This window comes from Phoxinus phoxinus (genome assembly GCF_949152265.1).
Source record: "Phoxinus phoxinus genome assembly, chromosome: 7".
Classification (NCBI taxonomy): domain Eukaryota; kingdom Metazoa; phylum Chordata; class Actinopteri; order Cypriniformes; family Leuciscidae; genus Phoxinus; species Phoxinus phoxinus.
Genome location: NC_136882.1, coordinates 35,726,270 through 35,741,507, shown reverse-complemented (window position 1 = coordinate 35,741,507; position 15,238 = coordinate 35,726,270). Strand labels below are relative to the sequence as shown.

Below are 15,238 nucleotides of genomic sequence, written 5' to 3'. Positions count from 1 at the left end.
ATGGTAGCTACACACCAATAAATCACCGTCGCTAAGCTATAAACAAACGGTTTTTTTAGTTAAGAAAGCGGTGAAGCGCTCGGAATGGATTAATTCTTGGTGTTCGGCCGCCCTTGGTACTAGTAGTTTCCCTCAGGCGTTATTATGCAACGGGCTTTAATCCTTATTAGGATTATTCACCCAGCACTGCCATGACAACTGAAACGTGAAAGCTAGTATTATGTCTCAGTTGTTGATTGAAGAATCGATCAAATGGTGGCACTTTGAACATGTCTCTGTAAAGATGGGATGCTTGTGGACATACTGTTGTCGTCACATGGCTGAGGGAAGCGGCTGTGTTGAATCACTGGTGGCGGGTGACAGCAGCGAGTCTCCAGCTATTACACAGATACCAAAATAGGAGCTCGACATTCGCCAGTGGCTGAGGCTAAAAACAGGGGCCACATGTCTGATCTGTCCGAGCACAAGTTGCACTGTTGGGGATAAAACTTCTCCAGCGAAGAAAGGACGAGCTGTGTCAGTCAGTCATTACGGGCCAGGTAAGCTTGTTTTTACATAGGGGCTAGTTGTCACAAGCTCAATCTACCTTGTTTTCATTAGCAGTGCTTTTGTAATAGGTTGCTTGCGAAAACCTAATTCAAAGGTTCCCAGGGTTATTATATTTTACTAAAACGTAATAACAAACATGCTTGTTAATTAAATAATTAACTACAAAAAAACCAATTAACCCTTATTTCAGCTAGCCTAGTTGTTCTCGTTTAGTTTAACGTTATGTAAAACAAATAAAACTAAAATATAAAAACTATACCGATATATTTAAAAAAAAACACAATATATCGGTCACCATATCGGTATTTGCCGATATGTTAATTTTTTATGTTATCGTTATCAGCCTATACGAAAATTTGGTCGATATTAAAGCTGATACATAATGGATTATTTCATTCAGCTGAGACGCTTCAGTTCGCCATTATGGTTTTGAATTGCTTGAAATATGACTGGAATCGCTTCAAAAAGGAAAATACAGTTTAGTGCAACATGTGCAGCACAAAATCGGTCATATAGGCTAAATAAATATATAATGAGAACATCATTATAATTTAGTTTGGGGCATAGCTTTTAATGATGAGACTTTTGTTTTTGTATAATTTTTTTATTCATAATAATATATAAATATTTATAATTATCGGTATCGGCCAAAATGTATATTATCTAATACTAAAAATTACTAAAACGGTAAATAAAATGAAAAGTTAAATAAAAAAAATAAAAACTTGTGCTCATAACTTAAATTTCTACAAATATTTTTGTAGCCTAATATCTGTAAAATAAACAAGTGAACCCAGGAAAAAAAGACTATATACATTCAGAAGAGTCAACTAACCTATATGATGAAAGAAGTTGAACAAAAAGCTGAAATAGAAAAGAGATAAATGTCATACAAATTTATTGTCACATGCGTTAGATGATACAATTGACTAATTACTATTTCCTGTCCAAATCTATTTGATATTTTATGTTTCAACATTTAGCTTTTTCATGATTGTTTTTTCGTAATTGTTTTACTGTTTGCATTTTGCCAAAAAAGCCTATAATGTTTAATGCCAGGTGTGACAATTTACCCCACATGGCGTGACAAGTAACACTAGGTCAACGTGTGCGACAATAAACAACCACGTTTTGATAATAAAGACTTTAAGGTTTATACAGAGACTAACCTTCAGAAATAAAAATGATAAATATTCACTGGAATAAATGTGTGTGTCCTTATCTATTACAATTTTACTTTTTACATATTTACATAAATGTTATGCCAATTCATTATATCTTAGCTTAACATTAAACACTACTAAATGTTGCGCGCACACACACACACACACACACACAAAATTCATAGGCTAACACGTAATTTTAGCATTTACTCTCCCTTTCGAGTGTCATTGCAAAGCATGCTGGAAAATAGAAATCCCAGCCACGTTTTAGTTAAATTTAAGTTTGTCTAAATTAAAAGAAACAAGTTCATAAAACTCAAAACACTGAAACAATTCAGACGACTTAAAATCTGTCAGCTTTGTGAACTCAAAAGAAAAAGGTTCTAAATACTAATAAAAGTTTAAACTAATTTGTTTAATTTAAGTTTACCCTACTCAAACCAATTATTTATTTTGAGTGTTTATTTATTTATTTACAGTGTTGAAAATCTTTTCTTTCCAGTTGCAATGTCAGGAAGAGTTCAGAGCGGCTACTCGTATGAGTTCTGCGACGCTTCACATTCATCAGAAGTGCTGGAAGCCCTTCACGAGTTCCACAGCAGCGGTTTGTTCACGGACATCACCCTGCAGTCTTCATCCGGACAGCTCTTCCACTGCCACAAGGCTGTCCTATCAGCCCGCAGCTCCTATTTCAAGGTAATGTTCACCTTAGACATGCGAGAACGTCTGAATGACACTATCAACCTACCTTGCATAGACGGGGAGATTCTGGGTGCTTTGGTGACTTACGTCTACACTTCAAAGATCAGCATAACCCAGAGCAACGTTCAAAGTCTTCTGGAGGCCGCAGACCTGTTGCAGCTCAGCTCGCTCAAGAAAGCCTGCGAGAACTTCTTGATTCGTCTGCTGGACGTCGACAACTGTCTCGGGATGCACTCGTTCGCCGAGCTCCACGTGTGCTCTTCACTGGAGCGCGCGGCTTTGAGGATCATACTGAGCCGCTTTGAGGAACTCACACTTCAGGAGGAGTTCCTCGAGGTGGATTTCCAAAAGCTCGGGGTGATTTTAGCAACTGAAAACCTTACTGTGTTGAAAGAGGCGACGTTGTTGGACGCTGTGGTGAAATGGGTCGCCCATGACGCGGCTCCTCGAATAGACCACCTGAAGGAGCTTCTCAACTGCATCCATCTCGACGTGAATGACATGTACCTCAAAACTGCTTTGGATCTACGCAAACAAAGCTTTGAAAGCAAATTGCGATCTCTAATTCTCACCTCCTTGAAGCCAAGCAAAGGTTTCTCGCACTACTGCAAAAAACTAGCATGCAGCTTGTATGTTATTGGTGGGTATTACTGGCATCCGTTGTGTGAAGTCCACATGTGGGACCCCGTTTCCAACACGTGGGTTCAGGGCAAAGACATGCCTGACTTTGCAAGGGAGAGTTATAGTGTGGTTCTTCAAGGCCCTGATATCTACGTGACCGGAGGATACAGGACAGAGACTGTAGATGCTTTAGACACCGTGTGGATTTATAACACAGACTCGGATGAATGGACAGAAGGATGTCCGATGACCACAGCCAGATATTACCACTGCTCCGTGGCTTTACGGGGGTGCATATATGTCATAGGGGGATATACGGCAGGAGCTCCTACACGAGAAACTGAACTATATGACCCCTTGAAGAAGACATGGCTTCCTGTGGCTGATATGATACAAGGTATGAGAAATTTAAGTTGTGTCCCAAATGACTCACCATATACCAATACTATGTACTCAACTGTGTAGTAGTGTATGAATTTTATAAGGTTATTTAGTCATCGAACATCAGTCTTGTAGCCCCTCTGCCTCAGATACATAGCCTATTTACTTGTTTATTTACACACAACCTTTTACTAAAAAAGGAGTTTTTAACCGAGGCAGCCTCGGTTCTGGAAGTATTTTTTCCCTAATTTTTTGTTGGGATTTAAAAAAAATACTTTTACCCCTCTGCCTCAGATACATAAGTAAATATGCAACAGTTCAGTGCATGAAGTGTCCAACATCCCACAATTAAGTGCATCGTCTGAGTATTTAAAGTTCACTTTTACTTTTTTAAACTTTTTGACTACTTTCATACGACAAAAAAGTAAATTGGGACACACCTTCAGTTTATTTACACACAACCTTTTACTAAAAAAAGAAGAGTTTTTTTTTTAGGCGGTCTCGGTTCTGGAAGTATTTTTTCCCTTATTTTTTGTTGGGATTTAAAAAAAAAACTTCAATAAATAGCCATTTGCCAAATCTACCAGATTCTATCTATCCAAGATGAATTACAACATATTTTCAGCAAAAAAAGTATATGAAAAAAGGACAAAAGTGCACTTAAAATGTTGTCGTGTCATTGGCAATGTTTCATGTTTTACATAATGAAATCAGAAAACCATGGTATGACATAAAACACTTATTTAAATACAGATTATTCAAATTTTCTTTAGTACATTTCTGGACAAATATTTAGACATATACACTACTGTTTAAAAGTTTGGGCTCAGTAAGATTTATTAGCAGTTTTGTTCAGCAAGGAAGCATTCAAAAATTATCATTAAAGTCAGTTATAAAGTTACTAAAGATTTTTTATTTCATATAAATGCTGTTCTTTTGAATATTCTATTAATCAAAAAATCCTGATAAAAATGTATCAGTTTTCACAAAAATATGAAGCAGCACCACCGCTTTCAACAGTGATAATAATAAGAAATGTTTCTTGAGTAGAAAATCAGATTTCTGAAGGATCATGTGAACCTGAAGACTGGAGGAATGATGCTGAAAATTCAGCTTTGCATCACAGGAATAAATTGCACTTTAAAAGATATTCAAATAGACATCAGTTATTTTAAATTGTAATAATATTTCACAATAGTACTAGTATTTTTGATCAAATGAACGCAGATTTGGTGAGCAGCAAAAGAGGCTTGTTACAAAAACGTATGTGTAGTGCAGCTTTTCACTTTGATTTTAGCTATTAAAAGACAGTAAAAATATATATATATGTTGGAAAATGTATTGTCTTACACAGAAAAACTTTCACATACCAAAGACTTAAAATGCCTGTTGATGGAAGTTCATAGTTGTTGTTTTTTACTTTAAAGGTGTGGGAAATGCAACCTCTTGCGTGGTGAATGAAAGAATCTATGTAACTGGAGGGCATTATGGGTACAGAGGAACCTGCACGTACGAGAAGATTCAGACTTACCGGCCAGATATCAACGAGTGGAGCGTCACAGCGATATGTCCACATCCTGGTGAGCCACCTATGTTTCGTAGATGAGCCAAAATGTATTCTCCACCATAGGCTCTAAGACAGCGTCCTAACAGAAATGAGTCCATCTGGTTTCTCTCATAATAATGTACCTCCCCATATTTAACCTTCTTCACCATCCCTTATCATTTGAAAACTCATCAATACTCTTTACTTTCAGAGTACGGTCTTTGCTCGGTCTCCTTGAACAATAAGCTTTATCTGGTCGGCGGTCAGACCACCATCACAGATTGCTACGACCCCGAGCAAGATGAATGGAGACAGATGTGTGTGATGAAGGAGAGAAGGATGGAGTGTGGATCGGCTGTTATAAACGGGTGTATCTATGTAGCAGGAGGGTATTCATACTCTAAGGGGACGTATCTGCAGAGTATAGAGAGGTACGACCCTGAGATCGACTGCTGGGAGATCGTGGGGAACCTCCCATCGGCTGCACGCTCACACGGTTGCGTTTGTGTGTTCAGCGTGTGAAATCACTGCACAATCACATTCAGTGGGGTCTAAAAGTCTGAGACCGCCATGTATTTAAACCTGAAAATATTATAGTTCAAGCAATGTCGTAAAACAAATAAGCAGTACTTCAGGTTTCTAGGTCACAAATCAAACTAGAACACCCTTTTGCTGTTATAATTTGCTGCAAACGAGATGTATAACCAGACACCAGCTTCTGACAGCGTTTTTGAGGAATCTAAACCCATTCCTCATGAGCAATGGCCTCCAGTTCAGTAATGTTCTTGGGTTTGTGTGCTGCAACCACCTTCTTCAAATCCAACCAGAGATTATCTATGGGGTTCAAGTCAGGTGACTGTGATGTGTAAAAAGTTCTTTCTTGTGCTTTTGGGTCAGTAGTGGTGTACGTCTTGGAGTTCTGGCATGGAAACCATATGCGTTTAGTACTCGCATTACTGAAAACCTCACTTGCCACCAAGTCTTGCTGCAGGTCTTTTGCAATCACTCAAAGGTTTTTTTCTGAACCTGCCTTCTCAGAAATCTGGTTGCAGCCGTTGATAGCTTCCTTTTCTGCCCCGTCCAGGTAGTGTAACCACAGTTCCTTTAACTTTAAACTTGTGAACTGTGCTTCCAACAGTGTTTCTAGGAACATTTAGGGCTATCTTTTTTGTATCCTGTTCCTTGTTTGTTAAGGGCAATGATATCTTCTCTTAACCCTTTAAACCATTCTTTTGGTGACACTCAACAAACCTAGCCAGTTCAGATATTTAATGTGTTATAGCTCAAGCACACCTGGTGCAACTAATGAGCCCTTGATTTGTTGCATCAGGTGTGCTTGAGACAATAAAGCCCCTTTCACACACTCTCTCTCTCGTGTGTATACAACTGTATATTTATCATTATAGTTATCGTTCTTGGAGTGAACAGGCCTTAAATCCTCTTGCATTGCAATAAACCTTTGGCTCTGCTCTATTCCTGATCCGAATGCCTGCTTTGCTTATTTTTATATTTTAGACAACAAAATAGGGGCAATAGTATGGAATAAAATATTTTGACTAAATGACTAAAATCAAATTCCCATACTTTTCCATTCTGCGTAGGAAGGAACCCTCCAAATTTGTTACATTGATCATCTGACTTTTTGTACAGACGGTCAGATGCACAAAATGCTCTTTGGATAATCTCAAATCATACTGGAGATCATGATCATAAGCTTTTGTTCATGTCAGCTCCAAAAGGGAAAAGAAAACAATGAAGAATGAACTGAAACTCGTGTACATTTTCAGTTTCGATTTATCAATTGTATTGTTACCTTGAAAATCTCAGACTTTTGAACCCCACTATACATTTTTAAACTTGTAAATGGTGTCAATATGATATTATATTTGTTCACCATGTGAAGTCGCTGATAATGTGTGAGAAGCAGTTTGTCAGTTGTCTGTGCTGGAAGATAACGGGCTGTTTCTAAATATATACTGACAATAGATTACAGCACTTCACTTTTTGCAGTGACTTTATAATATTTTGCAACTAAAAAAACAAAACTCTACTGGTATTTCAAACACGATTTAAATGTATTTATTCCTTAATCAGTATTTATTTACGATTTTGAATTTGTAATACAATTGTGAACCCAGGATTTTGCTAAAAAAATGTGTGTGATGTGTAATTTATTGTGATGATTATGTTCAACTGTGTATGCTGCCAAAAATGTGAAAAGCACAAATTGAAATAAAGTTCCAACAATAGTGTTTGTAAATCCTACAGTAGTGTTCTGGCATTTCTGCGGTACCCACCCAAAAATGATACAGTATGTAAATGTATAAAATTTATTTTGTACAACAGTGAAAACCTACTAAAATGTTGCAAAGCAACAAAAACTCCTTTATGTTGGAGTGAATCGAATGAAGTCCACTTGAATATCAACCTACAATAATCAGATTAAAAAAAATAATATTAGCAGTTTATCATGGTAAAGTCTGATGCACATGTTGCCAGTGCAATAATAATTTTTTGTGGCTGTGTAAAGTGTTAAAATGAAACTCAAAACATGGACTTACCGACTTCTTTTTGTGGAACTTATAGGATGCCGGCAGGTCATATCTGAGCTCTGTGAGGAAGACAACAGTTCAAGATAAATAAAACATCATTATGACAAACTATAAAGTGCAATACATCCTACAGATATTGCAGAAACTCCTGCATGCTCTTGTAGTTCAAAAACAAAACCTACAATGCCCTTCAAAGGAATTAAATGTTCATAAAATAAAATGTTAGGAAAAACTTTAAACGTTTTTTTTAGGAAATCTCTTGCTCACCAAGGCTGCAGTTACTTGATCAAAAATACAGTAAAAACAGTAATATTGTGAAATATTATAACAATTTAACTTTTCTATTTGAATACATTTTAAAATGTAATTTATTCCTGTGATCAAAGATGAATTTTCAGCATCATTACTCCAGTTTTCAGTGTCACATGATCCTTCAGAAATCATTCTAATATGATGATCTGTTGCTCAAGAAACATGTATTTTTATGATCAATGTTGAGAACAGTTGTGCAGCTTAATATGTGTGTAAAAACCATGATACTTTTTCCCATTCTTCTTCTTTTGAAAGTTCAAAAGAAGCATTTATTTGAAATAAAACAACTTTTGTAAAAATGCAAGTCTTTACTGTCACTTTTGATTTATTTAATGCATCCATGATTTATGAAGTCTTTCTGAACCAGTAGTGTGTAGTATGTTTATAGGTGTAGTACATGTTACCTGCAATGACTTCCATTTTCACTTTCCAGTCATTTGCTTTCTTCTGAATATGCTGCACAAAATTGCAATTCAATAGTATAAGTTATGTTTTCTCATGTATAGAGTTGAAGCTGCTAAATTATGACACAATGGGGTAGCTTACATCTCGTGTTGAGGTCTTGTGAAGGGAATACACTGCCGTACTTGCCATAGAAATCGCTGTCTGCAGGAACTGCATGTCAATACCTAAGGTTGAAGACATGGATGTATAAGTTCATGTGAAGGGAAGCATTGCATGCAGAGGATAAGCTGACTCTTACCCTGGTTGTGCTTGGTGCCAAATGGCGGGTTCATGATGACCGTGTCAAACTTCTTGCCGTAAGAGGATCCGATTGAGCACACGTCACACTGGACCACATCAATGTTTGACAATTCAAATTCCTCAACGTTTCCTTTGAATATATCCAAGGCGCCATCATCGATGTCAAATCCAACACACAGTCTTGTAAGAAAAGATTACGGTTATGTTGATTAATATCATTTTTAAAACTCAAGTAATTTTAGGCCATGGAGAGAAGGATGGAGTTGGTCTTACCCAGCATCAAGGACTGCAGCTCCTATAGACAGAACTCCACATCCACAGCCCAGGTCTGCCACTAGTTTATTCTGTATGTCATCAAATGTGTTGTGAATGGTGTACAACATGCAGCCTACAGACAAAAGCACATAGGACAACTGAACGCAGGGCTCAATAATATTAACGATTGTCCGGGACAAGTGGGTTTTTTGAAGTGGTAAGTGATAGAGAAAGATAATTTTACTTGCCTGACCGGACAAGTAGTGTGATTAAAACGTGAAGCCCGTTTCCGTCACAGAAAAAAATGTAAAGGTAATTGCGACTTTTTATCTCTCAGAATTGAGCTTTTAACACACAACTCTGTCAGAATAAGGTCAGAAATAAGTGTTATAATTGTGTGAATTGTATTATGAACTGCAAGAATTGCGAGATGTTACCTCGAAATTGCGAGATGTTCCCTCAAAATTGCGAGATATAAATTTAAAATTGTGAGAAAGTAACGTCAGATTTGTGTCATGAACACGCAATTCTGAGAAAGTTGGATTTGCTAGTTATAAATTTATAAAACTTTTATAAAAAAAGTCAGAATTGCGAGATGTTAAAGGCCCCCTGAAATAAAAATGTACGTTTTTTTTAGCTCTTAGTATGAATATTTTAGCCTTAAGGTTATGAATAAGCTGGTGTGTTCCAAAACAATGACAAAATTCGCATAAACTGCTCTCTGTTCTGCCGAAATGGATCACATATTTTTATGACATCACCGCAGACTTAATTAATTTATAATAACTCCAATATTCCATAAAAATAGGAATTGTCAATTTTGATTTCAAGGTGACATTAAGACAAACGTAAACTGAATTGTGGCATTCAGATTTGGAATACAGATGTGAATATAGCACATATTATATAGGCTATATATATATATATATATATATATATATATATATATAGTTTATTCACCTATATATATATATATATATATATATGCCTATAATGTTTATTCACCTATATATAAATATATATGGTCTGATAGGTGAATAAACATTAAGCTATAATGCATGTATGTATGTATGCATGTATGTGTGTGTGTGTGTGTGTGTGTGTGTGTGTGTGTGTGTGTTCACCACACTATATACCACATCCATACATTCATAAGTAGCCTACGCATCTCACAATAATTAAAAGTGTCATTATTGAGTAGGCTATATACCAAAAACACATAATCCTCACCCGCTATATGAGGACTGGTGGGGTACTGCTCCAGGAGTATTTTGGGCTCCTCAAATCCATCCACCTGCTGAAGACAGCTCTCCAACTCTTTAAGCTTCATCTCTAATTTACATCAGATGATCAGTTAATCCAGCTCATATCAGCCTGTTGGTATATTTAATGCTAATGTTAATCGGATGAGGAACGTTGACTCACTGACTCTCTTAACTGAAGCGCCTAATGATGATCATGATGTGTTACAGGGATCTTGTGATGTCTCCTTCTGATAAATGGTGATTTTCCTCAAGTGGAGAGTTCACACAGTGGATCGTATTGATATGAAAACATGTAACGTTAGTGCACTTACATTTGTTTTTCTCTTCTTCTACTGCAAGATGATCTGGCCGGCCCAGCATATTAGCGCCATCTGCTGGATGATTACTACCATGCGGCACTGTCATCATATGTTATACCAGAGGTGTAAAGTCCAGGGGTCAGAAAGTTAAAGTCCTGCCATATGTTTTTTCCACCCATGAACTCAGCCAGCTGATTTCACTAATCTCCTGGCTGAAAAACTGTGCTAATTAGCAAATCCATGTGATTGGAACGAAATACTGTGGAGGACTTTTACTTCCTGAACCTGGACTTTACACCTCTGCAAATTACTGTATGATCATTATTAACGGAACATAGGACATTTATTTTTAAATAATTTCTCTTGCCATTTCCCCAGTGCTATATGCACACTTACAACTAACATGAAAAAAAATGTACAAAGAAAAAATATTAAACAAATATTTAGGTGTTTCTTCTTTATTCTCCAAATTGATGTTTAAAACAAAATGTGAAATATTTTAATTTGGCAGTTGTTTTCAAGTGTCAACAAAAGAGCTTCTATGCCTGAAAAGGCTCCAGTATGGCTATTGGGTGCTGGGCATTTTTGTAGTTCTGTCCAGTTCGAGCTGTTTCAGTTGCTGAACTTGGCACAGCATAATCTAATACAAATATCAGTATGCATTAGCAATCAGTTCTGCAATGCTTTGTGCGTTTTGGTTGGTTTGTGTGAATATAAAACATCCCATCCTGTTTATAAGACATTATAAGAAGCTATACCAGAGAATGTGTAATAAGGGGAGAACTGGCACTCAGTAAACTTCCGGCTTTCTTCTATGTAAAGCACTTTGAATTACCACTGTTTAGCTTTGGATTTACTGAATGAGCACTGTGCCACTGTTCGTCCGACTGTTTGCACTGTATTTTATTTTCTAAACTGTTTTAATTATTCTTATTTCTTTTATTATCTATGTAATTATTTTAATTTCTTCTATGTAAAGCACTTTGAATTACCACTGTGTATGAAATGTGCTATAAATAAACTTGCCTTGCCTTGCCTTACTGAACTAGTTACAGTTCCACTCTTTCAGTTCGCCTTTTCGGTTTCTTTGTAATTACGTATTTTCACAGTCTTATAAATCAACAGTTTTACATCAAACTGCGACTTTCTTGACTTTAAAATGTAGCTTTTAAATTGACAAACATCATACGTGTAATTCAGGGCACAATTCAAACGAGATCAAAATATTTGTTGTCTCTCGCCATTGACTACCATACAATATTTTTCCGAAATAAATAAGGTCCTTCCGGTGGACCACCATGGAGACCATACAGCAAATATGAACACATCACACCAGTCCTCACGTCTTTACACTGGCTCCCAGTTACATTTAGGATTGATTTTAAAGTATTATTACTGGTATATAAATCATTCAATGGTCTACGACAGGGATGTTCAACTTCAGTCCTGGAGGGCCACTGTCCTGCAGAGTTTAGCTCCAACCCTAATTAAACACACCTGAACAAGCTAATCAATGTTTTCAGGATTACTAGAAAAGAGCTTTTGTCAGGGTTGAAGCTAAACTCTGTAGGACAGTGGCCCTCCAGGACCGAAGTTGAACATCCCTGGTCTACGACCTCAATACATTGCAGATATGCTCACTGAATATAAACCCAATAGATCACTCAGATCATTAGGATCACATTAGCTAGAAATACCAAGGGTTCACTCAAAGCATGGTAAATTATGCCAGCCGCAGCTGGAACCAGCTTCCAGAAGAGATCAGATGTGCTCCAGTAGCCACATTCAAATCCAGACTCAAAACACTTCTGTTTAGCTGTGCATTTACTGAATGAGCACTGAGCCACTGTTCGTCCGACTGTTTGTACTGTATTTTACTTTACTTTATTTTTTAATCTAAACTGTTTTTATTATTCCTACTTCTCTTGATTATTTAAATGTCTTCTATGTAAAGCACTTTGAATTACCATTGTGTATGAAATGTGCTATATAAATAAACTTGTCTTGCCTTGAAATGATTACACCTCTCTCACTTTTGCTCTCGTGCCAGCGATACCGCTCTGCATGCCAGTTTTGGCACGTGTGCCACAGGTTGCCGACCCAACCAGCCCCTGTTGATTAGTTACCGATTGACAAGAACTTTGAAGAGAAATGTCCCGTGCCTTTTAAAATTTGTTATATGAACCTTCACTTATAAATAGATGTTGACATATCAAGGACAAAGGCTGTGCTTGCAGTTGGATGATTTGCACTTTTACACAGATTTTCCGTTATACACAATGATGGGTGAGAATTTTTTTCTCTTGAAAAGATGCAGTCTCTTTTATTGTGATTCTTGTTTATATTGCTGTGTAATATTTGAATGTTTCCTTTTTGAAATACATATGGGTCCTGTATAAATTAGAGCTGTCAATAATGTTTTTTGGGGGGAGTTAATACAATTACTTTAATAGTTTTACATGCTGAAATTTGCCTCTACATACAGGAGTTTCTATATTGATTCAGTTTCAATGGGTATAGTTTATTTTTTTAAGTAAGAAAAAAAAATGATAGCCTATACTGTGTCTTAAAGGATTAGTTCACTTTTAAAGTGAAAATTCTGTCATCATATACTCACCCTTAAGTTGTTTCAAACCTGTATGAATTTCTTTCCTCTGCTGAACACAAAGGAAGATATTAAGAAGAATGTCAGTAACCAGACAGTTTTTGGTTCCCAATGACTTCCATAGTAGAAAAAAATATACTATGGAAGTCATTGGGAACCAAAAACTGTCTGGTTACTGACATTCTTCTTAATATCTTCCTTTGTGTTCAGCAGAGGAAAGAAATTCATACAGGTTTGAAACAACTTAAGGGTGAGTATATGATGACAGAATTTTCATTTTAAAAGTGAACTAATCCTTTAATCATAGTTATTTACATTTCATGTTTATCTTTTCTTTCCCTCCTTTGCGATACAGGTACTATGAATGGACAGGTTTCTCAGGTGCTTGGGCCAATCATGCTAACCCTCCTTCTGACGACTCTTCCAGTTGTTCAGAGCGGGAAGATTCTTGTCTCTCCTGTGGGTGGCAGTCACTGGGTCAACATGAACATCTTGGTTGAAGCACTTCATGCCAAAGGTCACAATGTTACAGTCATTCGGATTGAAGACAGCATGTACATCAAAGAATCCTCTCGTCACTACACATCAGTCAATCTCAAGTGTGAAACTGGATTTAGTGAAGAACTCGTCGAGACATTTGCATCCAGACTACTGGAAATTATAAGGGAGGATTCGATTTGGGCTCGTCTGAAGATGGAGATAATTATGTGGAAGAGTTTTTTATGGATGGTTGAAGAGGAAAACAAGATGATAATCAGCATGTTTGAAGACCTACAGCTAATGCAGTCCTTAAAAGATGCCAAATATGATATGATTCTAACAGATCCAGCCATGTTTGGAGGTGTTATATTGGGTCATTATCTTAAACTGCCCATTGTCTACAATGTCCGTTGGACAGATTACAGCGAGGCTCATTTTGTAATAGCTCCTTCTCCACTTTCTTATGTTCCTGCTTCAATGCTGGAGTTATCAGACCGCATGAGTTTCTTGGAAAGAGTGAAGAACGTTGCGATGTACATCATTCCAGAAATACAGCTTGCTATCCTGATTACTCCAATTTATAATGCACTTTGTGAACGGTTCATTGGCCCAGGAACATCCTACTTTTCTTTACTTCAGGGTGCTGATCTGTGGCTCCATAGAGCTGATTTTATTTTTGAATTCCCGCGTCCCACTATGCCAAACATTATCTACATTGGTGGTTTTCACTGCAAGCCATCAAAGCCTCTTCCACAAGACCTGGAGGACTTTGTGCAGAGCTCTGGTGAGCATGGTGTCATCATAATGTCTCTCGGCACTCTCTTCGGTCAGCTTCCGGATGACGTGGCAGAGGCAATTGCTGAAGCTTTTGCAGAACTTCCACAGAATATCATCTGGAAGTACAAAGGAAAGAGACCATCTGCACTAGGGAACAACACCTTATTGATGGACTGGATGCCTCAGAATGATCTACTGGGTCATCCTAAGACCAGAGCCTTTGTGGCACATGGAGGAACCAATGGAGTTCAGGAAGCCATCTACCACGGCGTGCCAATCATTGGACTCGGGCTGATTTTTGACCAGCCTTCTAATCTTGTAAAAATGAGAGTAAAGGGTGTAGCCAAGAATGTAGACTTTGCCACCATGGATAAAGACTCCTTTCTTAAAACCGTTAAAGAGGTTCTTTATGAGCCCTCTTATCGGGAGAACATGCAGAGGCTCTCGAGGCTTCACAAGGACGTCCCAGTGAAGCCTCTGGACAGCGCCATCTTCTGGATTGAGTTTGTTATGAGGCACAAAGGTGCCGCTCACTTGCACACAGAGTCTCATAAAATGCCCTGGTACTCTTACCACTCTGTTGATGTCATAATGTTCCTGCTTTCTGCTGTGGCACTCATAACCCTGATCATATATATGGTTATCAAGTATTTCTGCTGCAGAATATTCATGAGAAAAACAAAAAACAAGCTACAGTAATGAGGATGAGGTCTTTGAATTTACTTAACTACTTTTTCTGTTCGTCTAAAAATACAATTAAATCATCTATCTCAGCTAATCTCCAAACGCACCTAATAACAAGAATATTTGGGGAAATATATTTGGGAAATAATACATATTTTACTACCTGCTCAGTTAGCTGTAGAATGTGCATTATTTACAGTATGTCATACCTTTTCTTACCCAAAAAGCATTTTTCGGAAATGGAAAACAACAAACACATTTCATTACTTGACCTCGTTTCTGTAAAGCTGATTTGAAACGATATTGTGAAAAGCGCTATACAAATAAATGTGAATAGAATTG

At 37.2% G+C, this 15,238-nt stretch overlaps 3 protein-coding genes across 6 annotated transcripts; 2 read left to right on the top strand and 1 right to left on the bottom strand.

The window, feature by feature from the left end:
• The first annotated feature begins 182 nt into the window (after positions 1-182).
• On the top strand, positions 183-7,225 carry klhl23 (kelch-like family member 23). 2 transcript variants are annotated; one of them, XR_013798387.1, is made up of 5 exons: positions 183-539; positions 2,215-3,432; positions 4,844-4,996; positions 5,174-6,235; positions 6,293-7,225. XR_013798387.1 is itself a non-coding variant. In XM_079619211.1 (4 exons), the coding sequence occupies exons 2-4, from the start codon at positions 2,220-2,222 to the stop codon at positions 5,482-5,484; spliced, it is 1,677 nt and encodes a 558-aa protein (XP_079475337.1). In that variant the 5' UTR covers positions 194-539; positions 2,215-2,219; the 3' UTR covers positions 5,485-7,036. The 2 variants fall into 2 exon arrangements, 1 of the variants encoding a protein (XP_079475337.1); XM_079619211.1 differs by having other exon boundaries at positions 194-539; positions 5,174-7,036.
• Positions 7,201-10,441, bottom strand: mettl5 (methyltransferase 5, N6-adenosine). Of its 3 annotated transcripts, none has more exons than XM_079619212.1 (8): positions 10,212-10,431; positions 10,017-10,118; positions 8,805-8,919; positions 8,530-8,711; positions 8,373-8,455; positions 8,231-8,282; positions 7,524-7,573; positions 7,201-7,390 (listed from the first exon to the last, which is right to left on the bottom strand). In XM_079619212.1, exons 2-8 carry the CDS (start codon positions 10,114-10,116, stop codon positions 7,349-7,351), a joined length of 624 nt encoding a protein of 207 aa, XP_079475338.1. In that variant the 5' UTR covers positions 10,117-10,118; positions 10,212-10,431; the 3' UTR covers positions 7,201-7,348. The 3 variants fall into 3 exon arrangements, with proteins under 3 accessions (XP_079475338.1, XP_079475339.1, XP_079475340.1); XM_079619213.1 differs by having other exon boundaries at positions 7,283-7,390; positions 10,017-10,160; positions 10,363-10,441; XM_079619214.1 differs by having other exon boundaries at positions 7,284-7,390; positions 10,216-10,324.
• Positions 10,442-12,562: 2,121 nt separating this feature from the next.
• LOC307001441 (UDP-glucuronosyltransferase 2A3-like) lies at positions 12,563-15,238 on the top strand. The gene is made up of 2 exons (XM_079617934.1): positions 12,563-12,636; positions 13,311-15,238. The coding sequence occupies exons 1-2, from the start codon at positions 12,630-12,632 to the stop codon at positions 14,909-14,911; spliced, it is 1,608 nt and encodes a 535-aa protein (XP_079474060.1). The 5' UTR covers positions 12,563-12,629; the 3' UTR covers positions 14,912-15,238.

Bases quoted from the DNA above. Each gene is read 5' to 3' on its own strand.
- mettl5 (XM_079619213.1), bottom strand. From the start codon at position 10,116: ATGAAGCTTAAAGAGTTGGAGAGCTGTCTTCAGCAGGTGGATGGATTT. The intron at 8,283-8,372 runs GTAAGCTACCCC...AATTTTGTGCAG, and splicing joins ACAAGACCTCAACACGAGAT to CATATTCAGAAGAAAGCAAA. The intron at 7,574-8,230 runs GTAACATGTACT...TCTTCCTCACAG, and splicing joins GAAAATGGAAGTCATTGCAG to AGCTCAGATATGACCTGCCG.
- klhl23 (XM_079619211.1), top strand. From the start codon at position 2,220: ATGTCAGGAAGAGTTCAGAGCGGCTACTCGTATGAGTTCTGCGACGCT. The intron at 3,433-4,843 runs GTATGAGAAATT...TTTACTTTAAAG, and splicing joins TGTGGCTGATATGATACAAG to GTGTGGGAAATGCAACCTCT. The intron at 4,997-5,173 runs GTGAGCCACCTA...CTTTACTTTCAG, and splicing joins AGCGATATGTCCACATCCTG to AGTACGGTCTTTGCTCGGTC.